We start from the raw sequence: 27,522 nt of genomic DNA on the forward strand, positions 1-27,522 counted from the left end.
TAATCACATGCAGGCATTCCAGATGAGAACTATTGATTGCCCTTTTCCAAACTAGTGGCATTCAGACAGGAGACAGACAAATGCCCTGAGCAAGAGGAAGCATCTTCCTGCCTCTGTCTAGCATAGCTTTTAATCGTTCTTTACTAATGTGCATGACATTTTGCTGTTAATCTTTGGCAGAGTTCTTGTTCTCTTTTTTTTTTTTTTTTTGAGCTATACATAGGCAGGATATATTTTTCATTACCTTCACTCCAAGATCCTTCATAAGCTCGGCTTCAAAATTCACTACATCATATGGCAAACGGAACTGGGGGATTTCAGATGTACTAAAACAAAAAAAAAGCTTGTAACTATTAGGAAAATATTATTTTGAAATTTATTATTATTTGCTAAAATACTTATGATATACCTTAGTTAATTTTGACATATGTGAATGGAAATGTGCTGAAGTGTGACTCTTGACTTTTTTTAATTTTTAGAGTGACAAAAAAGCATTATTCATCCAATGCTAAAAATATAGGCCAGAAAGGCAGTACCTTGAGGCCAACACTGCCTACTCTTGTAGGTGACTAATTAACATTTGTTACGTTTGAATTCTAAAGGATTTCGGCTCCATTCCTTTTGTTCACCAGAACACACAACGCCAAGCGTAGGATACCCATTTAAAAAAAGACCTCATGGCTACTGAAAGCAAAGTGACATAGCAATCTTTCATTAAGCTATCTAATACTTGTGTATCAAATTTCCCATACAATTTTTTAAAAGTGGTACATATGCTATTTTGAGCTAGAGTATTTAAAAATCTACCTCCATTTCTACTTCATAAAATTTTAATTATTTTTCAGGATGGACAAACACTTTATCAGCTGTTGATTTCATGTTTATTTTTTGACTTAATGTGTATTAGCTGGCATTTTTCCCTCCTGGGGAAGATTAAGAATGACATCTTCAAGTTCCCAGAATTACAGAAGGGAAAAACTGCAGTGCCAGTATAGAGTCTCAGTTTTTATGTACTGATACACATCATATGTGTGTATATATATATATATAAAATATAATATATATACATTATATATTATATATAAATATAAAATATATATACATTATATATTATATATAAATATAAAATATATATAAAATATATATATATTCATCTCCAGTAAAACATGTTGCAGATAAACACAGTGTAGTTATATTTTAGATACTTTTGTTCAATGAAGATAAAAAACGTAAATATGCAGAAAAGTAAACGCTTCTCCCCAGATACTTCTAAGCTTCAAACAGTCTAATCTGTTTTCAAATTAATGAATCTGTAATATCCATAACAAAGCAGAGGCACAAGAGATTCACTGCAGCTTATTTTACATATTTATATTGACCACACATCTTCAGCATCAGGCCAGAAGAGTTTTATTTCTTTTAAGTTACATCAACTTCAATTATATTGATAAGAAACTGGTGTTCTTCCTTATTTCTAATACTGCCCTTTTTACACCTTTCTTGACCAGTGTGCAATGAGAAGTGTTGTAAATATCAGATATAATGAATGTGTCAATATAACTTTCACAGGTCATGCTAAATAAAGGTGTCTGAGGCAGAAACTAATGTATCAATATGATTCTGCAACAGAGATTCAATAAAGAAATCTAATCAAAAAAGAGGAAAGTTCTATTTTCCAGGTCACCTATGATGTCTCCACAACATGCTCCCAGAACACCACTGGCTGTTACATCACAGTCAGAATTTGTAAACACTTTTTTTTTGCTCTTATTAAACACTTAGTTTTATGCTGTGAGGTATACCTGCATGCATGCACATTAACTATGAAAATAGGCTTTTATGAAAGTCAACTCTACATCAACAATTTTGATGCAATTTCTTTCAGCAGCAGCAGATGGTCTCTGATTCTGCAATGGAGAGACAGAGGGGAAAAGGAAATGGGGCAGAGAGTGAAGAGGGATGCAGTGGATGCAGTGTCCTACAAATCCACATCAACCTCAAATTTGACCCAAGTCAGAGGTGCTTGTACAGGTGCCTGGTGTTTCTCAGAGACCTCAAATTACTGCTGCTCAAGGGACAGCTCTTTGGCCTAGGAAGAGAAATACTTTGGTACATTGTAAAGCAGTGGCACAGACAGAAGCAAGAGCATCTTGTTCATGGTCTCTAAGCAAGAGCATGGCGTGCTCATGCCTACTGTACTATAAAGCATAAACTTTGGACAATTGGTGAAACGTAGGAAAACCTGCCCATAAATATGAAAATCCAGACACGTTCAGAGAAGCACAGATTTTTGTTATATTTAAATATCCCACCACAGGAATTGCAATCACTAGACACCTTTCTAGTGTCACAATATTATGAAAATTAGCTATGATGCAAGAAACATCTTAATTAAAAACAATTGGAAAAAACTTTAAGAAAGCAAAAACACTGCCATTATAAACAGCTGATTCCAAATTGATTTGGTCTTCTTAGCAATTTTCAATAGTTTATGAAGCCTTGAAAACACACTCATCAATAACTTAAATTTGTTAAAAGATGTGATGCAAAGACCTAGAAATGCAATAATGGATGACTGCTGCCACAGGCCAGCTCCCCTTATGTTTCAAGATTAAAGTAAGGACAAAAGGAATTGATGCCCTTAAACACACATGAGCATTTCTACAGTGAACGGAAGTCAAATTTGACCTTGATTAATACGTGCTTAAACTCAAAAAAAAGAAATACATTTAAAAATACACTCCTCAACCATTGAGGATACTAAGAGAACAGGCAAAACTCTTTGTAAGGTTTTTTGCATTAGGAGAAACAACAGGCAAAACATTATTTTAAATTCAAGTTAAACCACAAAGAACTTAAGACCACACTGCTTTAAATACACAAGCACATACTAAGCAACTGTAACATTGTCCTACAGCACTGAAGCAGCTGCACGAAGTCCTACATTGTATTGTCAAGTCCAGCCTGAGTCCAACCTGTCATCAAAAAGAGCCTTTTTGTTAAAAACCTCTTACTAATTCTGACTACTTTATAGCAACAAAACTGGTTTTAATCTTGTATTTATGATAACATGTGCTACTGAGCAGGTAAATAGGTATTTCACATACTAAATTTGCAATCCTCTATGGTAAATAGTTCAAGTGAAACAGCTTCACAGTTAAGTGCCTATAGATTAACACCTTGGTAATTAGGTAAAATAATTCTGAACCTCACTGGGAAAAATGCAAGTAATCGGTTCAACTTCTCCAGAACTGATTCTCTTTCTTGCAGAGCACTGAATAAGTATTTGACATTATGACATTATGGATCAATTTCATTAACCGTGTCAATTCCATTATCTCAGTGATGCTGCATTAAGAAATGTAAGTGCATCACCCTTCTTTCTCTCTCTGTTTCATTATATTTTTTATTTTTTAAACACATTGTGTGGATGCATTTTGTACACACCTTACATTGTGGAATTTAATTTTGATTTTGAATGGCTTGGTATCCACTAGTCAGTGTCGGAATTATCTCATACACAGGGATTCCAACAAACCTACTAGATTTGATGACAGCCATTACTGCACTGGCAAAAATTAATTTTCTAGTGTGAAGGACTGACAACATGGAAATACTATCCAAGGGTTTCCCACAGAGCAAAACTGCAAATGTACCTTCCTTTATGCATTTGAACTTTTTGAAGGTTGAATTGCAGGGGGTTTATTTCACCCATATGGTATGGTCTGCTAAAGCAGATCCACTGATGGCTGATTGTCACTGTCACCTTTATTTACACAAGGAAGTCCAGGAAAGCATGCTAAAACAAAAACTCTCCATGAAATTACTATCTAAAGCATTTTAAACATTCTTTCACTAGGGCTACAGGAACTTAATCTTGCCTTCAGGATAAGGGAAAATGGCTCCTGACGTGATTTTCTAATATGTTAACATGATCATAACAATTACACCCTAGAATTTAGGTCATATGAAGAAAATATAGGAGATAGCCACTAGATTTTCAGTTAAAGCTTGCCTGCAACTATACCTCTTTTAACATGAACGATCAATTATTTAAAGATTAGGTGACTTGTACCGATGTGAAATCTTCTGTTCTCTTCCTATCCTAAAAGTCAAGTGATCATACATAAACTATGTATGTACAACAGTTTTTGCTATGCTTTCTACAAAAATTGCAAAGAGTGCTTTGTTATCATTGTTTTATTACCTTAAGCCCCCAAGGTACTCCTGCTTTTCAAATATGGTGATGTTTGAATAGCCCAGTCGAGCCAAAAAGGAAGCACAACTTAAACTTGCAGGTCCTGCACCAATAAGAGCTATCTTCACCTGATATGCTTCAGGCATATCTTCCAGAGGAGGTAAGGAAGGGTTTCTGATCTGAGGAATATTCATGGCTTTGAAAACCTGAAAAGCAACATAATCAACAAGTTAAACACATTCCCTTTTCAAATTTTATTATGACCGACATGATGGAAGCTTCTGCTAGTGCTGTCACATAGCTGATATATTATAGCAAACTCACAACATTATAGAGGTTTCCAAATGACATGATCTGTGCATTTGTGAGGGATGTTGTATTAATAGGGTTTGGTCCTTCTATGGGTCTTTTTGTTTTAAAAAGCTCTGAAGTCAGGTTTTTCACTACTGTAAATTTTACACAGAAGACAGATCCAGACTACCAGTGACAGAACAGGAATGCAAAGTCAGCCAGATGGTAGAGAATCTTTGCAATGCCAAAAAATTTCCCTGCAAACAAATTATTCTTACTAGTAGAAAAATACCTCTACAAGTAATGCAAAGGATCATAGTGCCAGTAAAGAGGCTTTGCTTCTTCAAGAAACAAGATGATACTGCATGATCCTGGAAAAATCTCTTATAGCTTGAATTTTAGAGGTAGTAGGTGATAAACTTTAGGTGGGTTTGAAATGTTTTTTTAGGAATTACACTTAGTCTTCAGCGCTGTATTTTCATTGTTAACCCTATGCTTTAAAATGCCTCCTCTTAGATAATTTTTATTGGACTTTATTTCCTATTCTTACTTAACTTGTCCACTTTTTAATTGGGTTTCCAAGAACTGTAGACATATCTGAAAGTTAGGCAGTTCTCCCTATGCCCCAATTACTCATTCACCTGCATAACGGTGATGATCTGCTCCAATCTCTCCTGACAATAAAAAATACTTAGGAACAATCTCTGCCCACTGTTGTGTATTTCTACAGAACCCAATGCAATGGGCGGCTAACCTGGTTGTAATGTCACACAGTTTTTCAGATTTGCATTAAATCATTTCTATACTGATATAAATTTCTACTCAGATATACAGGTAAGAGGTGAAGGCAGAAATATTCTGTATTGCCCAAGCAAGATTTCAGTTTCCTCTGCACTTAGAGAAATTGTAGAGAAAGGAATTGAGTCTTGTATGACATACAAAAGGAAAAAGAACAGACATACAGCCTTAGAGGCCACTAAACACCAGAAGCATGGAAGAGCACAGGTACATCTTCTTTTTACTTTAGGCATTAGGGGGAAATATCTTTAACCCAAGCAGAACATATTTGTAGCAGAAAAAATAATTCAAGAATGCACTGCATGGGGACTCTCAGTCATATCACAAATACTGTCAATGTAGAATCTCAAAAACTACCAGGAAACCACACTGCTCCCCACCTATTTCAGTGCAGAGCTGTGCTCCCTAAGTACTAGCTAGTCCTCTGAAATACATACACTGAACATTCATCTTAATAAATAGCATATTTCAACTATTTAGAAGCTTACCAACAGATTTTACTTTCCTTAGAACTCAAAAAGCAAAGGGTTTTCAAGTTAAACTTTGGTAATTCCACTCATGATTAGAATTTTTCATTTATATTTTGAATCAATGTTCATTTTCTTCATATGCACTTGAGCACTCATGCTAGGTAAACCAATGATTAGTTCCTTCCCTCTCTAAAATTTCTGTGTCAAACTCCCCCAGTCTTTGTAAATTGACACAGCGGTTTAACAAACTGCATGAAGCAAGAGACAGATAATTGTTTTAAAGAAAGAACCATTTAAACCTGACAATTCATACAATATGGGAAAGTTTAATGTGGTTATTAATGGATTTCACAGGCTGAAAAGCTCATATTGTACTGTGAAACTAGATTATGATAACCCAAATGCAATGATATTTCTAAAATGTCTGCTTTGTTATATTCATAAGAAATTGCTTGAATTATAGCAAATTTTCATTAGTCTCATATAGTTGTCTAAAAAGGCTATTCTGTAACAAAAATTATATAACTTGCATATTTAATGCGCATATTGAACACACTGAATATGCATATGCTTAACAAATTTACTACTAAATTTACTTTATTGTTAACATAACTATTTTTATATCTACTATTGAATAGTCATACCTATCTAATGAATGTTACACTGAAGTTCCACACTACTGTGGTGCAGTGTTAAGCTTCAGAAACCAAGCACTCATGCAGAAAATCCTCAGAGTTCAGGCTGAATGGTCAACTTTAATTCTGCCTATTTGCAAACAGGGTAAAACTGTCTTTATGCAGCTCAGCCAGCTTGTGTGGCAGTATCTTGCCATCTGGAATTCAGTGGCAGTTTTGCATATTAAGGCTGGCAGGGTAACTGTGTGAAAATAGCAAACTGCTTTAATGCATTTCAAAGGATTTTTACTCACCTCATGGTGAAGTTTCCCTATACTGTAAGTCACTTAATTAAATATCACTGAATTCCTCTGTATAAATCCTTTGGTGGCCATAGATGAGCAACTGGCAAGCAAGTGTTCAGCGGCACATTACATTCAACTGTCCTTTCTGCTTCTAATCTCTTCAGACTATGTTCAGGATGCAGGCAAAATTTAATACTATTACCCTTCTCTCCACTTTTCCTTCAAAATCATGATTTCTTTCTTGCTTGGTGTTTGGATGGGCTTTTTGTTTTGCAGGGCTTTTTAACCAAGAACCATTCAGGGAAATGAGACCAAATGATGAATTTTGAAGCAGAGCCTCTCAGTGAAAAGCCTCAGTCATCATCCTCATGTCTGCCTTTCCTTCTGGCGCTCTCATACACAGATTAATAACAGACATTAATAACATTAGGCATTTATTCCTTAACTTTTTATCAAATATGACACGATTATCATTACTTCACTACCTAGGGCATATTCAAATTAAATCCACATTGAATCTGTCCACTTCCTATGCCTCATGTCCATTAGAATCCTCCAAGAGGATATCCCAGTTTATAAAACATGAAGTGAGTTCCAATTTGACCAAACCAAACCAGGCAATCTATTCAGCCAAGTTCCAACATCTGAAAAAACGCTCTCTTGAATCACACATTTGTAACATATTATAGCTTTCCTATTTGCATCACTTCACTGTGTAAAGGTGTGAGTGCACTTGCTCAATGCTCTCTAAAGCATAGTTCTCTACAGTATGAAATCCAACAGTTTGTTGCATTCCCTATTGTAAATAAAACATCCTTTCACTGCAAAAGGGTCATGTTCCAAAATATTCAACAAGGAGAAAAATTCCAAAATATATAAAAATAATTCACAACATGAGTTTATACTCAGGTTCCACAACATGCCCCACTAGAGCCAACTACAGTGGTTTCAATTGTTGAGAAACTGATTCCAGTTTAAATTTCCTGGAAAGTCTTAGCCAAATCATTTTAACAGCTTTTGAGAATGTAGATAGCTAAAAGCTTATTGTTAGCCTCATGTAATAAAATCCTGGTTCTTTTTTTCACTGCACCACTCTTGTATTAGAATGTTTTGATGAAAAGATGTGACATTCGGCAAAGAGCAGCAGGTGACTCAGAGAAATGCATTTTGCTAACCAGATGAAAATAATTTTAAGGCAAAGTAAGCATGACTTAAATGAGTCCAAAACATTTTAAACCATTAAAACAGGCTAGAACTGATATTCAGAATTTTTACCTCAAATTCCATACAATTTAAAGTACATAAAATACCTGATTTCAATCAGTGTGGCACTTAGAGGTATGGTTTAGTTGACAAGGTGTTGTTTGGTCAAAGGTTGGACTTGATGATCTCTGAGATCTCTTTCAACCTTAATGATTCCATGATCCCTGGCAGTGTTCAAGGCCAGGTTGGAGGGGTCTTTGATCAACCTGGTCTAGTGGAAGGTGTCCTTGCCCAAGGCAGGGGAGCTGGAACTAGACAATCTTTAAGCTCCCTTCCAACACAAGCCATTCTTCTATTCCGTGATTGCTTAAAATTATTTTTAGACTATGACAATGTATAACAAAATAGTAAATAGATTGAAAGATCAATCTCAGTGTTAAAATGTAAAATACTTTTGTCTAATCCTACAAAATGAGACTATCAAAACATACTTTGTATATCCAAGATATACAGAGAAGGACACATTTCAGAAGGACAATTTAACCTTTTAGTAATACGAGTTTTGACTTGATAATTAAATTCTTTATATTCTTCACATATAATTCTTGGTTCCATGCTTAAAAGGCTCTAGAAATAAGCTTATCAGTAAGGTTTACAGTTAAACATCCTTCACTAAGGCAGTGAGATACCAGTTACTGACACAGACATTAGAATCTAGCTGGGATTAATTTTAGAGTGAAATGCATCAGTATACACTGAATTGTTATCACATTTTACTAGTGCACAGACAGTAGAATACAGGCAATGAAATCAGAAACATTTAGGAACTGGTTTTACTAGTTTCACACTTTCCCACTGGTTTCCATGGATATTTATCTGTAGGCTGGTTTACATTAATATGAGACAGTGGAATATTTAAAGAAGAAAATAATATTCTGCACATATTTTAATGCAAAATAAAGCAAATTGCATGCACAGTAAGCTGTCAAATTACATGATCACCCAATTAACTCCATTTAATTACAGTGGATAGCACAGGACGCTACATGAAGAGTTTTTTCCACAGACACATGCTAGTTATGAAATGCTCGTGACCTTCCTTCCACAACTTAAGAGCTAAAGTTGCAATATTTCAAAATTGGAAATGGAAATAGGTGAGTGCTTACAAAACTAGGCCACAAACATCTTATTAAAGACTTTTAAAACCTCCAATATTTTAGTCCTAAGACACCCCATGGATCTAGGACACTGCAGAGTCCAAATCTCAACATTTCATGAATCCCACCACTAAATGGACTTAGCAACATTCATGTAAATGCATTAAAAACCAAAAAAATGCTTAACATCTGTAAAACAAGCTGTAGGGAAGTTTATATAACTTGCCACAATATCAGGAAATCTTTCAGCATTGGCCAGAGAAATCAGAAGTCCTCAGACTCATCTCCTGACCTCTTGTAGAAAGCTACACCACTCCCTCCATACAAGCCTGAAATTTTATTTATAATTACCATGGATTTTAACAGGACTTAAAAGATATAATTACTCAAAGATGCATTAAAATTAATGCTGAAAAATAAAGGACAAACATTTGTCCTTCTGTCTTAGCTCCCCAGAACAACCCTCTCTTGCAGATGCAGCTCATGTATCCATACCTGTGGTGATGCCCAGCCTGGCATCTCAAGGCCATCCCACTGCAGGGGTGGCCGCCCCATGAGAGCCACCTTCTCCTCACAGCTGCACTACAGACTGACCAGAGCTGTCAACTGGCAACTCAACGAGGAACCCAAGCCCAAGGGCACAGCGTGCCACTCCAGGGCAATCCCTCAAGTAAGACATTTCTTCCTTGACTGTGGTGGGCTGAGGGAAGGCACTCAGGTCCCTCACCAGAATACTCCTTCCAGCACAGGTACTCTGCTGAGCTGTCCCTAGGTGAGCAGCAGGCCAGCTCACACAATTCCTCTTTTTCAGAAAAACACATATCAAATTTCTTTTTCCAATTTCTTTCTGCTGCAGCAGCAGTCAGACTGTATCTGCAAAGAGGAACAAATCACCCGAACTGCAACTGGCACAAGAGCCACAGTACTAAATGATCTAGTGTTTATATCTAGCATGCAGAGATGAAAATATTACATTTTCTATTTAGCTTGTGCTGCACCATTCAGAATGATTAAACAGAAACAGAAAAGAACCTTTATATTCAATAAAGTCTATCCAAAACCATAATAATTTGAGGGTTTCTTACTAATACAACAGCAGATAAGGTAATAGACCTCGCTTTTTCTCACTACAAGCTTGCAAACTTGTACTTGAGCAACCAGTGATTTTAGTTCATTTTGGGACTGACAGCCATATACCTCATGCTTATATGTATTGTCACTGCAATCTCAGTATATTTTCACTGAACTTGTGTTCAAAAAATGGATGTTGCTTGATTCTGGAGTACTTGGGCAAAGGAGACAGATAAAGGCATTAATATAATTTTGACCTGTGCAAGTAGCAGGTGTAACCTGAGCTTGACACTCGTCATTTATAATAGTGAGATTTACTCCATGTTATTCTCTAGATGCAACAGTTACCATGGTAACTGCATCCCAGTACACACATTCTACATCACAAACACAAACGGACATTTCCCTTTTTCCACTTAAACATTTAATTGTCAAAATCCACATTTTCTCAGGCTGGATTACAATTCACTTTGAGAATGAGCCAAACATAGTTACAAAACTATGAAAGGGCAGAAGGGAAACGCAGGCAGCATAAGGTGCCATTTTTTTTTACTGTTCTACCGTATGCAAGACAAATATTTTACAATTAGGGAGCTTTATCTGCAGTATGAACAGATGATCAGTCATTGTTCAGAAGCACAAACGGGCACACATCATACCCACATATTTTCCATTTTAAATCCACATTCCTGCTTTACTGCAATTTTATCTATTATCTCAGCTAGCAGTTGTGCCCTTTTACTATTGCTCACTCTCATAATGCATCAAGTGTATGATCCTCAGACTAATTCTGAGGGAAAAAAAAGCCTAAAACTGGCTTCATGCACAATGGAGTTTTCAGTAAATAAGCCCCTGTGGGACAAATATTACACCAGGCTTGAGAATCACCATGCAGCTTTCATTAAGACTAACACATGTTGCATGCCTAAATTACACAATTTGCTAAGTTACTTGTACAGGTAGAGCTGTGACCACACTATCTGGGCCAATTCTTGTATGAACACTAGCACCTTACAATTTTCTTCAATACTATAATCGATATTTTTATAATTATTTTTACTTGGAAGCACTCATACCATTATATTTTTTCAACTATACCTACTTTCGCAGCAAAATTTAACTGAAAAGTTAAAAAGTACTAATTGCAAAAGTGACTGCCTATTATTACTAATTAAGAGTGCTACAATACATACAAATTCTGTGTTAAACAGCAGTAAACCTAAAGGTTATTAACAAGAAATTTTTTCTTTTACATTTTTATATATTAAATGTGTAAAAACAGATACGATGAAAATACTAAAGATAATAACATTTTTTGAAATGTTCTTTTTTTGGACTGACCTATAAAACTATATAACAATTTTATTCTGTTAGAGTTACTGGAAATAAAATAATTTAAACAAACTTGAAACATTGAAAACTATTCATCCTCTGCAGTTTTTGTATCCATCATTATGCTACCACTGGGGTTTTTTTAATAATAGATTTCTGAAGATTTCTGAAGAAAAATGGCAGATATTTAGCATTATCTACCAAGTCATCATTCCTCTCTATTAATCATAGAATAAGAGCTAAAAGAAGACACAAATCAAATTATAACAGATATTAATTTCATTCCTAAACAGTAATATTTCACTATTGTATTTATGATCTACTTGACAACTGTTTAATCTTTTTTGTTTGGTCAGTCGGTTTTGAGTTTCTGTCTTTGGTTTTGTGGGGGGGTTAAGGAGAGTAGTCTTCTGCTTTGCAACAAATACTAGCTTTTTACATATACAGAATAAAGGCCACTAGAAGAAAAGCTAATAAAAGTGTTTGTTGACTGATAAAGCGCAACTATACAACATACACACAGAACTAACACAGTTCCGTGTCTCTAGTCTCATCCTGTAAATGAGAACTTGGAACACACTTGTGTGTTCAAATCTCAAGAAAAACGAAGTGGATAACTACTTAAATGACAGAGAGGAGAGAAGATTCAGCAACAGCTAGCAGAAAACTTTATCAGGCACTCCAGAAGATTTACAAATCTCCTGGAGAGAAGAAAAGAGGGATACAAACAGATAAAAGGAGAACAGCAGCAGCAGGTATCCAATCATGACCCACAGCCATTGAGAAGAGAGTGTGAAGTCTATGCTTGACACTAGAGGAAAATACTGGTCTTATAGACATCATCTGCTACTTCCGGATTGATTTGCATTTCTATTTTGGTCTGTTCTACAAAGCTGCTTTTTTCCAAGGCTTTGACTGGGAAAAAAATTTGACTGGAATTTTATGGTGTTTGTAAATAAAATCAGCCAAATGGCTCATGATACAGAACAGGGACACACACATTAGTTAAGGACTGTATCGAAATGTACAATCCTAACACATTAATATGCTGGTTTTAATATAGCCATAACTCCCTCACTTTTACAGAGGCCAAAATAATCATTTTTACAAAATTTTACTTTAGATAGATCAGATGAGGTACCATCTGAGACCTTGAGTTAGGTAAAAATTCTCCATGCCCTCAAAAGAAATTAACAAAAGAGTAGTTGCCTCTGTCTTTCAGACAGAAATTGGAGCATTAAAACTACATAATCCCAAGCAATGCACAAGAAGCTCAACAAAAACCCATGCAAAGAATTTCTAATGTGAAGCAGCAAGTAACAACCTTTGCTTCAGTAGCCAAAACATGCACCTACCTTTATGAACTAATAAATTTACACATATACACTGTGAATCTTACCTATATAAATAGATACACATGGACACGTATTTTTGGTCAACCTCAAACTATGTATTTACTTAGGTTTGGAAAATAAATAAACACATTAAAAAGAAAATATCATCTGAAGTTTATCCTTTGTCTCAAAGCCAGCGCACAAACACACATTAATTCTGCTATAGAATCTATCCTATGCCCAGAACAGTTCTACACCTCCTTAACATGCACTTACAGATACAGCTGCAACTGATCTTTTCCCCTATGCAGCCTACAATCTACTATGGAGCAACATCCACAATTTCACGTGAAATAAATTTTTCATTATAAAAGAAATTGTCTCAACTACCAGTATGTCTAAAGAATCATCTTGCTCACAAATAATGTTCCTTAGGTTCATATAATGTACTGCACTATGAAAGCATTTCTAGGCATTTGAGTGTGCTGTAAGAAAAAGGATAATTATTCCAGCCTTCTACACTTTAATTTTATTAGTAACAACTTTTCTCGAAAAAAATCATTAACAAAGGTAACCACAGGCAATACTCAGTAGTACATACAAAGAAATAAGATATTTGCAAGTCCTACCTCTGTAGCAAACTGCTGCAATCCACCAATATTAATTGGTCCTTCCTCAGTGGCATACAAATTGCAGCCACCAACACAGAGATCTGATGTTGGACACACCATTCCACATGTCAGGCCAAGTGGATTATCAGAAAGAATCATTTTGGCAGCTCCATAGTAGTTCTGAAGGAAAAAGAGAAAGGAAGAAAGAAAAATAACAGTCACATACCAATGAAGCAAAAATTCAAACCTTCAAGAGAGAATTTTATTAGCCCCAACAAAATAATATATAAGCATATGTGTTAAATAACACTGACATTACTGAAATGTACTAGCATGTTATGCAAAATCCCATCAAAGATACTGAGAAGAAAGTCAGCAAAAACTGTGGATTATGCAAAGGTAAACTTTTGCTTTTCAGCTTGCAAAATGGTTAAAAGCATCTTCAGTCTGAGGTGGTTGTAGGATTTTCAGTAGCTTAACAAATCTACCTTCAAAAACTACAACTGCTGCATTACGTACTTGAAAATATTCTCTCCATTTCTAGGTCAATTGGGCACTAGCTGAGTTGCAACCCTTGTTACAGGATGACCAGAAAGTGCCGGTTATATTACCAGTTCTTTAGAGCTCAGGAATGAAAATCTTATTTTACACATCTGTGCACACCATCTCTGTTGATATTCCTGTCCTTCATACCAGACCAGTAGTACCAATTTTCCCAGACACATGATAAGACTTTCCATGTAGCCACCTGCAGATATTGCAGTACTGAATTCTTTTTGATCTTTTTTTTCTCAACACATACTGATCAGGGCAAACACTCTCCTGTTTCCTTAAATCATAAGCCAGGGAACTAATTAAAGATGTTACCTACAATTCACTACTTCAAAGATTCTCAATATTCAGTGGACTTCTTCAGAAAAGGAATAGTCACTAGCTATATGAGAACTAGCAAGGATTCTTTCCATACTAAAACCCTAAGGAATGGACTTTAGGAAGTTCCCAGCGTCTGATGCCATGCCACCAACAACCCCTGGTGTTTATTTCAGCTAGATAATTGTCTTTAAGAAGAAGAATCAGAAAATTCCAGGAGTGACCAGAAGTGTCATTTAAAGAGAGAGAGCTACTGCTGACAGTTCTGCATCTACATTAATGAAATCATATTGTATACTTTGCCGCACAGAGTAAGAATCCATTTAGGAATAAAAAGAGCAGTGTCAAGATCTGACAATTTAACCAACAGTGGGTAACAAGAATTTGGTTTGGGAGGTTCAAATTCACTACAGGCATATTATTAGACTGAGCATGCAATTCTCTAAAGTAAAACCAGATCATACAGACACAAACAGGAATTTCCAAGAAAATGCCAACATTGAAGAAATGTATTTGTAAACATAACTGAACTCCTTGCTTACAGCTGGTGGCCTACTAAGGCAGAGCACCAGCCTCTCTCATTCATCTGGAAACACAAACTAGCTGCCTAGACAGTATTAAACCCTATTGAAATTCTAATCCTGGCTGAACAGACAACCCCTTTATACAACTGTTCTGAAGAACCTTCAGTCATTTCTCCTGTGGTGATTAGTAAGACATTTTATTAGCCCCAATTCTCATTTATTCCAGTGTAAAGGGGTATTAGTTAAAATGGAATTGTACATATTAGCAAACAGTTTTTTTCTTCCAGATTATTATACTCTTTTGACATCAGAGATCATTAGGGATGCTTAAAAAAACCTGTAAAGAAGAAGAAACCTACAAGCTCAATCTGGCAGCAAATTAAAGAAGTCCAGCTATATTGGAGATGTCACTGACACAAATTTGCAGACAGCAGAGGTGAAAATCAATGCAGGAAACACACATCTTTCCAAGCAGCAATGAGACCAGCCTAGTTACCCTGCAGCATCTTAAGTGGCACTAGATGCCTGTTCCTCAGGCAATTACATCTAGCCATTCCTTTCTTCTACTCTAAAGGAATAATTACAAATTAGTGCTGGTTATTTTTCTCACTAACTCAAAGACAAAATGGTTTTCAATGAACTTTTGTTCTCTTTTATGTTTCACACATATTAGACTTCCAGTTTTCCTTCCTATGCTGTCCAGTATCATTACATTTATTATCTTCAACTCTGGTTCAATGGAAACAAAGCACATTTCTATTTAAGCAACTTCATTAAGGACTGTCTACATTTTTCAGCTTTGTAATTAAAATCTATATACAGACCTAGTTATTACGCCTATAAAGCAAAGCTGTTAAATATTCCTTTTTTTAAATTAATTTTCTTGCATATATAAAGTATATTCTCACACTTGAACTGAGCCAATACAACATCAACACAGCTGGCACATGTTTCTTCTTTTGAAAGCTCAAAGGAAACTTTGAGCACAACTATGCTGAAGAAAGACAGGGCACAACAGACTTCAGAGAGAAAGGCCCAGGGTCAGTAGGGGTATAGGACCAAGATCACAGTTTGTTAAGGGGATATCTAAGGAAATCTGTCTCAGAATGCCATACCAGAGTTTGGTAAACAGGAAGCTGGAACTGAAGACTCAATAGGGGTAAGGACAGCTACTGCTGAACTCTTACTTTGAGAGAAACATGATTGAGTATATGAAGATTGAGACGTAATTTGGAAAGTTTTGAGATATTGCTGTCATGATCATGAGTTCCTGCAGCTGTGCACTAATAGTGGCAGCATCTGAAGAAAAAGAACTGTATTCTCTTCAAACAAGAACATCAAAAACTACATAGTACACATTGCCATGCTAAATATTAAGACCTTAAATAAATTGCATCAACCGGTATGTATCTTCTAGTCTCAGCACCTAAAATAATGTTAATGATAAATTAAAAGTCACATTTGAGAACAGCAGGGCAAGGCTTCACTGCTTCACTAGTGGGCTCCAACTGTGCTAACATGGGCACCTCTAGAGATGAAATGGAAGCACAGGTTTGGACTGGACTTGGTTTCAGGGTCTGCCAAAACATAACTACTCTGTGCTAATTTTACCATAGGTAAACTTACAACATTCTCTCAGAAGAGCCACAGTTCCCTTACTCGCCTTCTACCTTCCTGAAGTTCAGTGTAAGCCCTGTTCCCACTGCCGCTGCTCCTGAGCAATATCCTTTCACTCCCAGTGAAAGGATATTGCCATGTGCTGCCACCACAACCGTGCAGTGCCTCGGGAGCGAGCCCACCTGCAAACCTCCTGCCTGCCAGGGCACAGTGCAGTGTGGAGGCTGGGCTCTGGGCAGGCTGCATGTGCGTGAGTTGCTCCATCTTTTTGTCATTCTATTCTATTCTTTCCTGTTCTGTCCTATTCTATTATTTATTCTGTCCTTACTGTGAAATTATCTAACATTCAAAAAAATCAGAAAAATGTTTTACAATACTTGACAAACACTAACAGATAAATTCAGTAAGTCTAGTAAGTTACACTGAGTGGTGTTATGCAAACTGTGCTACAAAACTACAAAGCATGGTAGTACAATAATAAATGAGAGTTTGTAGAATGTGTATATTGTCTTAAATGTTTAATTACACAAACATTTTGCTTATGCAGCTTTATCCTTTTTAAGCTAAAAGCATGTATTAACGATCATTATATTTATTAGTCACATTAGAAGTAAAATATTCATAGAATATTCACATTTAAAAAAAAATATTGATCACTTCATTTTACAAAACTAGTGTGTAGTAGGCTGCATATAAAATAGACATGCAGAGGTGCAGACCTGGCAGGCTGGTAAATACGCACATGTTGTACATGAGAAAGGATCATAATTAAGGGAGGCTGGCTTCATTAAAATGACACAGTTACTTCAGCGCATAGAATAATGCAAGCTACCTTAACAGTTTGGAGTAATTTTTGTAGATGTTTAAATAATAAGATGACTCAGTTGGCCAGTTTCTTACAGACGTCACAGAGGAAGCAAGTCTAGAACTAGAATTCTGAATTTTTTTAATGAGATAAATGTCTGCTCCTGCCTTTGTTCACAGAATCTTTTTTCCTGTGCATTTCCATGGAAATAAATTAATCTAACTGGATAAGTTGTTTTGTGGTTTCCTGCAACAAAATGTCAATAAATACTACATTGCTAACATAGGGAACAAAAAGAAGCCTTAAACAGATATCAATAATCAGAAGAAAACAGCCAGAAGAGGATTTCCACATGCATCATTTGGAAGCATTATATAATTTGCATGCAAATTAGACTGTTTTTTACTTGAAAAAAATCTATTAAAACACATAGGATCAATACAGAGAGACCAGAAGAAATTGTATTTACTATCAGGAAATGCTTACAGCATCTTTTCTTTCAATTCAATTCAAGAGCTTTTTAAATAAATTCATTATGCATCAGGATGTTTTGATATTGCAGTTTTCTAAAAAAAACCCCTAAAGAATCTGCATTATTATGCTTTATGTAATAAAAATTAATACACTGACTTTATCAGAATTTGGAGACAGTGTGAATAGTTTAAAAGGAAAGAAGAAAACAGTCATATAATTTCTTTTTCATCTAGATTTAAGTTTAACAAAGGGAGACCTAGCAAAATACATGGAAAAATATCACCACCTCCTATTCTAGTTCATGTTCTGCAATGGCTTTAAAATTTACTCAAGATGTATTGGATTAAAACATTTCCACAGACCGAAGAGTCACTTTTTAAAGTACGTTGTTATATAAGGAGCATTTTTCACACTGACACACACCAGTTCAAATATAACAAGAAACGCCCTCAGTCTGTCAGCCCCCCCAAATATCTTCCAAAGAAGAATGAACAAAACATAACAGCAACTTATCAAATTATACATATTCTATATTATAATGCTGACGATTTTTAATCAATCCAGAAATCTTTCACATCATTTGACTTGTGTCATCATAACAGGACTGTAATTCACACAGTGTCACTATCTTTTTATGAAAAAGAACGGAAGAAATATCTTGTACTGTCATTTTGTCCTTTGTAGTCTAGAATGTGAGAGATTCTTTAATTGACATAGTGTCATCGCAAAAGTCTATTCTACATAATTACACTACGGCGACTGAAACCAGCTGTCAGCCATTCCATTACACTAAGTACAAACAGACATCTCAAGAAAAGTCACTGTTTCATGTGCATCAATTTAACATCATTCCTAATTTTTCTTTTAATTTTTTTCCTTACTATTTTATTTAGTGACTTGGAGTATACTACGATTAACAGAGAAAGTTGAATAAATCAGCACTTCTGAAAAACCCGAGGCCTCAAAGTAGTACTTAAAGATTAATTTTGATTAATAACTGTATATAATTATTACCAGTCACCTAGCAGCTTTCTGACTTCCACAATCCTTCATTGTATTAACAGTACCCCACCTACAGTATTTTACATGTGAACTGTGACTCCTTGTTTTCTACAGTCTTTGCAATGGCATATAGATGTCTTTTGTTAATTTTGTGTTCCTTTGGCACAGAAAAAAACCCATCATTCTGTTTTTCTCACCTGTCATAATCCTAGGTCTCTCAACACCTTTTCTCTGTGGCAATCTTCTCTTCATTTATTTTCTCTTAGCAATTCCACAACTTTTTTTATCTTCTTTTCCTCTGTCTACACACTTTTCATTTTCCTTATTTCTAGTGCATTACCACACACAGTTTCTTTACTCCCTCAATCTCCCAAACTTCAGATTTGCCTTATCCCTTTGGGTCCTTCTCTTTCTTCCAGTTTGTTTCGTCTCTCATTTCTCCTTTGAAAAAAACAATTTCATTCTTGAAAATCCCACACAAATTTCCTTTGATTTCATTTAAACCTAAAGATTCCTCTGAAATCCTAAAACTTTGCCCTGGGTTCCACAAGTTTCTCCGTACTGCTCCCGACATTAATTTCTCCCTCCTCCGTTTCCCTCCCAGTGTTCTGAACAGCCCAGGACAACCTTTTATTCAGAGGGCAGCATGGCTTTGCTGATTTTGGGGATTGGGTTGTTTTTTGAGTTTGTTTTCCAATGTGGAGTTTTCATTTCATTTGGGATTTTTTTGGGGGGCACTGGGCTCTTTGTTGTTTTTGCTCTTTTTCTAATGTTGGCCTCCATATAGTCTGTTAAATAAAGTTGATGTGTCAGTGCAAACCATCTTATCTTTATCATTAAGGCATGTGGGAGAAGACGGTCCTTCAGAACACAGAAAAAGCTGTGGAGTCAATGTCAGGAATCACTGTATTAATGCATGGCTTGAAATAAAATTGTGAGAGCTAGTCACAGAGGGCTACAGTAAAAAAAGTGAGTTCTGTGAGTACAGATAACAAAAAAGATACTTCTGTACTCCCAGTTCTCCATTACAGACTGAGACTGTAAAGGCTGAGTCACTCATTCCTTATGCCTGTGCTGTGTAACAAAAGTTGATATCCCTGTGTGCACTAACATTGTCTTTCAATGCTACTACTCAAACCATAAACGATCTGATAACAAAAAGCTCCAAGACTCTCCCACTGAGCAGTTCAAAGGTAAAGCATGTGAGGAGCTGCTGCTTTCTAAAGGGCTGCTTCTCTGGCACAGTTTTGCTGAACAGGAGAAAGGCTGCATACCCTACAAGTGTTCAGGCTGAGAGATGCTTCTGGGAAATTGTAGGATTTTCTGCTGCTGTAAAACATTTGCTTGTGCCAGTCCTAAAGGATGACAAGTGCTAAAGCTCCATTTTACAAATTCCTTCTTGCTTGACATATCAACGCAGGGAAAGGAGAGCATAAAATCCTAAAATCATTCCTGGTACTACTTCAGGGCTGGGGGGAACAGCTTCTCCTGCAGCAGCTGAACACATTTGGACTTTCTTTAGTGTATTTTTTCTTTTTAAAGAAATAAACAACTATGACAGCACTTGTTCCTTATAAAGCAAGAAATACTGGTTTTGCAATGTGGTGGTATTTAAAGAGGACAGCTGGAAGTCAGAATTCTTGTTTGCCCTCTTCTGATGTTTGGAAACAAAAATAGTAACACGGTGAATGTAAAGTCTGATCTCTAAGATGCAATTGCAAGCAGCCTTTATGAACTAAGAAACACGAACTGGGAAGACACAATGGAATAGATTGTACCTTTATGAAGTGGAGTTGTAATCCAGTTTGTATGGAAAAAGAGAATGGAAGTTATGGCCTAAACTCTACTGAGTCACAGCAGCTAACACAATACAGCGTAAGTGACATCCTTTCTCTCAAAGAGGCTCAAGGCTCATTGAGTCTGGCAATTCAATTACCCTCTCAACCCAGGAACAACCCTCCTCCCTTGTCCCTCTTCTACTTCAGAGCTCAGGTCTAATGGCAGAACAGCCAGAACAGCTACATTGTACATGGCCTGTAAATATCTAAAAAGCCTCAGGCTTAAGAGAACAAGAATCCCTGACCCTTTATGATTGCTATAGCCATTTCCCAACAAAACAAACCACATACAATAGAGCTTTTTAATACCTGACAAAGTAATTCATTTTCAGTTTACTGCTGTCTAAATAGTCTATATTAATAATGAATCATGTTTAAATAAATACCTGCATGCAATACTGCTTACACAAGGATAAGGACAGGGAATTTAGTGAACACAATCTTCTCTAAACAAGTAGAAGGGTAACCAGCTGAAGCAAGTTTTTCAAGTGGGTGATGAGAGATTCAGACACGAATCTTCAGGAAGTCTAGAAAATGCACCCCAATGCCCTGAATCTATTGACCTCAAACACCTGAGTATTCTGTGTTTCACCTATTTATTTCTTCTAGAAGCTATCATACATATTTATAAGCTTTTGTATTAGAAATGGAAGTTTATTTATATGACGAAAACAGCAAAAACAAATTTATCATTTTGAAAATGATATTCAATGACATGCAAAGTATCCTTGATCATCTTAAGCAAGAACTTCAGAGACAATAATGCAGAAATTCTCATCAAGCTGAATATTCAGACTGCTGAATGATAATATCTAACTTATTATTTCAATAGAAGTTCAGCAAAACACATAACAAAGTGAAAAATTACTTACTGGTTCCATTAACAAATATCAAAACTATAAATGATATGTTTTAGTTTTCAAAAGCACACTATTCTTGTCTTCTATCTGCTCTAAAAGTGTGTGGTGCAGGTACCACCACAGCAGCAGAATAAAAGAGAGGACACCACAGGAGCAGCCATGGTAGTGGGCTCTTACACAGATTCTGCCAGGTCATGATTTCAGGTGAATAATTGCAACTTTTGGTACCCCCCCCCTCAACTTCACCTTGTACCTTTGACAGAAAGCAAGGAGTTTCAAAATGCAGTACTGTAAAAACAGCAGTACATACCTACAACTATAAAGAGATTCCATTAATAAAGTAAACCATAAGAATTTCCGGTAATTTTCTGAATAACAGAATTTGTTACAAGAGATATTTTATGGCAATGGCATCAGAAACTAATACATCAAAAGGAAAATTCAACCCAGCAGACTGCAGTCATCAAATCAAGCTTGGGTTCCCTCTGCACTGTTGGTTTCCTTAAGTTGCTTGGGACATGAATCACAGGATACAGCCATTGACATGGAGGCTACAAAACAGAATCATAGACTGGTTTGGTTGGAAGGGAACCTTGAAGACCCTTCAGTTCCAAATCTCCTGCCATGGGCATGCAGGACTCTCTAGCCTTATTTCTCAGCCCATGAATTCAGCTACTTGCTGAGCATGTCCCTCTGGGGGTTTTACTAACTTCTAATTTGAGGAGGTTTCTTCTTTTGGTTTGGTTTTCTGGCTGTTTAGTTTTAAAGTGAGCATTAGAGTTGTTGCAGAAAAATGCTTCCACAATGATGCCATGTAAGATTTCTTCTTGTAGGGTAAGGAGAGAAAGAAGAGCATAAAACTGTACATAACCTCAAACTTGAAACTTGAATTAACAGAAGCAGTGCTGATTTAGGCATGCATTTTTCCATTCTAACATCTTGAACAGCAGAAACCAAATATTCAACTTTTCAAAACTTCCTGTGTGTGAATGTTTCCTGGTGCTTACACAGCAACCAGACATAAACATAAGGCAAAAGCAGCTACCAAAGCTGTGTTATATACCTTTTATCATAAGTTTCAGTGTGGATACAGAAGGTATTGATAGGTAAGGATAGAGTCCAAAAAGACATGCTATGATTACATTTCACTAATCTAAGATACTTTGGCTGCTCCATAAAAAAAGTTATATCTACTGAGAGAATAGTACTAAGCTGCAACTCTTTTCTAGAGCAAGATATTCTGATAAAACACCGAGTGACCAAGTCACCTGCTCAGGGCAAAGCCAGTGTGTTACCCTGCACTTGCAGCTTCCAGGAGGATTCAAAAGTCATCATCAAACAACCCAAATTCTGTATGATTATCCACCTCACTGACCATCTGACAGGTTAAATCTGCCTATTAGAATCAGTAAGCATGTACTCATTGGCTTCAGCAAGGCAAAGACTACTTCAAACCTTCAAGGCAGTTTACTAATATTATTCCTGTATAGCATTGCCAAAACACAACTCTCAAAGCTCTGCAGTCATCCCACTTCTATTGTCTCTGCTCTGTAACAGAAACACAGAATTCAAAATTAATCTGCCTTTAAATAGCTTACCCCTTCCACCAAGTTACAGAGGGACATTATTATGTTATCTCCTCCCATGTACAACTTCAAGCCTGACTTTACCTTGTTTGCAATACTTGTGATGAATGACTTGATGTCCAGATTAGTTGGGCAACTCTTCTGACAAGGGGCATCTGCACACTTTAGGCATCTAGGAATAAAAGAAAATGTGTCAAGCAGACATGGAATGCAAGTGCTGCAAATAGTAAAAGGTTTTCAAGTTAACATGCTAAAAGATAAGTCACAAAGCAATAACGCAAAACGCAAAGAATTTCTATTTAAACTCTCAAAGCACTACATGATCATTACTGACTGTCATCACACAGATTAGTTATGCTGCGTTGACTGTACTTTACATAGGATGGTACCATTTACAAGCACACAGACAGCACCTGTTGAAGTAATAGGAAACCCTCAAATTACATAGAGGTAATTTTTTTCCCTAGAATGCATGGTTGCTGAACTTCTGACCAGTTCATTTTTCTATTTGAAAACACTTGTGCTGCAAACCTAAATTTATTACTAAGTTCTGGAAGTCTCATTATGGATTAAATGCTGAAGGTTGGACCATCAGACTTACAAAAGCAACAGTATTTCCACAAAAGGAAATCTGGTCAGATATTTCATACATCTTACTGTATGTCCAAAGAATAAGAATAGCTGATGAATTTTCAAGTCCTTTTTCTACGAATTTCCAGTGATAAGTCTGTGACTTCTGAAAACAATTCAGAAGTCTTATGCATGCCCCCAGCCAAAATCCCTAGGACCTTCTTCCTGTCATTTCTAATGACGAAAGCTAACTAAGAAATAAGGCGACAAAACATCCTAAGTAATAAAGATTGATTTTCTGTTTCTGCATAGTCATACATGGGGGTGTGATGCTTGCACCACTCCCATCTAAGGAATAAGTCCTCAGGACAGTCTACACAACTTGCATTAAGCAAACCTTAAAAAAAGATAAAAGTCAGCTGCAGAAGTAAAATGGTTCTCTATTAGGCACAAAGGTATTAGAACACAGCCTTGGTTTTATAGATCAAGGATTATCACAGGTCAAATGCCTCACTACTTGTCTCAGAATTCATTAGGTTATTCCAGATGCTCTTTTGATACTGCTCTAGTAACAGTCAGAATTAATGTAAATTGTGGGTTTAACAATGTATGCAAAATGAAATAAAATTTGGTTTTTATATATTATTTGAGCCCAGATACATAAGTTCCACAAGTCTACCTTAATTATTTTTATTCAGTGATAGGTAACAACACTGTGGAACTGAGTATTTTAAAACAGAGAAAAGCTGCAAGAGGCCAGTAGACTATATACAAAGAAATTAAGATTACATTAAAAGGAAATTACTGGAATACCTGCAACAAAACACAGTCCTGACTTTGTCAATCACACATATCAGGAGTTTTTTGTTGTCATTTTTACAGTTAAGGGTGGAATACAAGAGAAGGGACAGCTAGTTAAGTAAAAGATTAATTAGCCTTTCATCTTGTTATTCATTATAATCTAGCTGGGTATTGCAGACAATATGGCACCAGAAAAATTTGAAGGCACATGTGGTAGTGGCTGTTTAGATTTTCTCACAAGACTTCAAGGAAAAAAGGCCCCAGAGGATATACTTAAAGTAAACTGGTCTCACAGGTTCCAAAGGATGGGAAACCTGCAGAAGCCAAACCTGGGTCCAACACCACACTGGGTTACGAGTTCAGCTAGGTGGGTGTCAGAAAAGCATCGGCAGGTTTGGCTGTGGCAGCTGAACATAACACTGCCCAGCACTACCTGTGACAGGTACATGTTAAAAAGGTCTTAACAAGGAAAGGTGGGACAGGGAGACCTCAAAAGGTCTCTAAGCAAACAAGAATTTCTCCTCTTTAAAAAAAAGGCAAAGTTCTAGTACTCAAAGCCAGCAAAAAAGGAGATGCACTACACAAAATAACACCACTATGACAACTCAGATGAGCAGTTTGCCTGTATAGGCAATAAGGAAATAATAGCACTCAAAATCATGGAATTAAATAAGACATCAATTCCATTACGATCTTTTATTCTTGACTTTCCTCAGTGATGTTTTCTTTAAAACACAACAGTCCTATATTAAAAATCAGAGGAAGCACACTGAATATAAAATGCATTTTGTGGATTATATATAGAACAATTTCATGTCAAAACTGCATGGCACCTGGCAGGATAAGATGTGTACAGATTACTCGCTCAGACTAGCAAGCATCTTTACCAAATTATTTCTCTTTTGATTTTTGAGCTGCTTCACAAATAACAGCTGCTGAAAATGTCAGCTGCTGGGAGGGGCAGGTAATGCAAACTTGAATGTGAGCTTTGGGGAGGAGGGGAGGGTGCCATGAATATGCCAGTCCAGACTTTCTGCTATAATAATACCATCTTCCAGGCACTCTGCAGACTAAAGTGCACCAGGCTGCCATTAATCCCACTTATCACCATGACAGCTCAGTAATTACATGCCTGCTATAGCTAGGTACTGTAAGGTACTGTAGTCCTAATAAAACATCAAGTACTGTGCTGAATGCATGCTGGTGAGGTGTTTTATTAAACTTGGGGGGTTGATCATCAAGTGACATTAGTGTTGACCTATTTTTCTATCTGACAATAAATTATCTTTTGACCATACCATCACAGATATCACAGAGTGCATTTACTGTACAAAGGAGCAAAGGTATTGCGTTCTGGTGAATCAGGCAAAAAGAATAAATAAAGTAGTAGAGTCACACACCAGAAAGTTATTACATAAATTGCTGCAAGTGATTGATCCTTTCAAAAATCACAGGCAAAATACCCTGCTTAAGGGAGCACACCAACAATTACCATGAGCTTCAGTTCCACAGGCATAAACCCCAGTGGAGAAACATTAAGCATTATACTTCCTTTCTTTTTCTTGAACTGCCCTCCCACCCTGAGAAACCTCACCTTTCATTTTACAGGGTTATTTTATTACTATGATTTTAGTTCACAATACTGTGAACAAATTAGAAATTTAGATTAACTGTTTCTAATTCACCCGTTAGCTCCCAGCAAATTAAATGAAGAAGTGCATGCTCATTACTAAAATACCCAAACAAACAACATTCTGGACTACCTATGGACCTGTGCTAATCTGAGAATATATATCTCAGCGTTTCTTAGTAAAAAATATAGGAAAAATCCTACCAACTATCAGAAAGCACCCTATATTATGGATTCTTCTCCCACTGCTCATGGAACAGCATCTCCTTTAGAAACATAGGCAGTTTTGAATCTTAAAAGACACCACATTCACTTCACATGCATATTAATTTCCATATAAAAAGCAACACCACAGTCTTTGCACTGCAGAAGAGAAAAGGAAGCCATAGCCAAGATAATCTTCAGTTAACAGCTTTGTTGTACAGTTGTTGAAATATTACCCAATATTTTATTTTAAAGTTGAAATATCTGACCAACAGTTCCATTTCCAGGTAAAGGCCAGCTCTTAACACACTTTTGCTTTCAAACAAAGAAGGAAAATTTAGTTGTATTGTTACCTAAAAATGCAGTGAACAATTGTCTATGTAACTGGTAATAACATCACCTGAAGTGCAAGCATGTGAATGCTGAAAGACCAGGGGTGAAACAGATAATCTGGAATAATATTCCTCAACAAATTGTAGTTGATAACCCATCAAATCTTCATGTATCACAAAACAGAGCAAATAACCTTTATTATGGTTACTGTTGGCAGAGGTTTAGAAGCAAATTGAATCCTAATTCATTTCTGCAGGACATAAACATTTTGAAAAAAGTCTTCCAGTTCTAGTACTTGTAGAAATTTCTAAAACTTTATCCACTACTCCAAGAAACAGCCCCAGTGAAGGTCTGTATGTACTTTCTGAGGCTTTGGTCAATTAACTTTTAGAGAATGGTAGAGCTAACTGCACCCAGTAAATAAGAGGTCAGCATGAACAGGAGACCCAACTTTGACCCAACCAAAGCTCTTCTTGGTTTCAAGACTCTTCCACCACTCTAAACCCTGAGCTGGGGACAGTAAGCACTGAAATAAGAAAGCTGCATGTCAGGAAAAAATTAATCTATTATTTCCAAATAAATCTAAATTCCAATTTGAATGCCCCTTGCCTTTGATGCCCAAAGCAAAAAGCATTACATAGCTTGTTCTCTCAAAGTTCAGTCCTTTAATTACTTATGGCTAATCCTGTAGCCATACTCCCCATTTGGTCTTGCTTCTTGCTGTACTCAAAGAAGGTCAAGGACAAAACTAAACTGAGATTTGGACACATATAGACTCATTTAATAAAGGCAAGGGATGCCAGGATAAAGATCCACTACTTAAATGGCAAGCCATTGGTGAAAACTTATTGTTGGCAGCTGAAAAAAAAAAAAAAAGCTGCAATTATTTTCCTAATTAAAAACAAACAAACAAAAAACCACACACCCAAAACTAACATAATGTGGGAAAAATCCCACATTCTTTTGTCTTTGTGTTCATTGCATTTCTCAATGGAGAGGAGAAAAGGATTAAAAAGTAACTGGA

At 36.3% G+C, this 27,522-nt stretch overlaps 1 protein-coding gene across 7 annotated transcripts in view; it reads right to left on the bottom strand.

Annotated features, from left to right (window-relative positions):
* The window catches only part of DPYD (dihydropyrimidine dehydrogenase), a 329,803-nt gene that overhangs the window by 216,534 nt on the left and 85,747 nt on the right, over nt 1–27,522 (bottom strand). For all 7 annotated transcript variants that reach the window (XR_012581360.1, XR_012581361.1, XM_074546150.1 and 4 more), the window contains exons 4-7: nt 23,045–23,132; nt 13,403–13,564; nt 4,208–4,404; nt 245–326 (exon numbers count right to left, since the gene is read on the bottom strand). Coding sequence is in view for 5 of the 7 variants with exons in the window: in XM_074546150.1 (XP_074402251.1) it covers nt 245–326; nt 4,208–4,404; nt 13,403–13,564; nt 23,045–23,132 (529 nt within the window). In the remaining 2 variants the exon portion in view is untranslated. The remainder of the gene's footprint in view (nt 1–244; nt 327–4,207; nt 4,405–13,402; nt 13,565–23,044; nt 23,133–27,522) is intronic.

Source organism: Zonotrichia albicollis, chromosome 8 (genome assembly GCF_047830755.1).
Source record: "Zonotrichia albicollis isolate bZonAlb1 chromosome 8, bZonAlb1.hap1, whole genome shotgun sequence".
Lineage (NCBI taxonomy): Eukaryota > Metazoa > Chordata > Aves > Passeriformes > Passerellidae > Zonotrichia > Zonotrichia albicollis.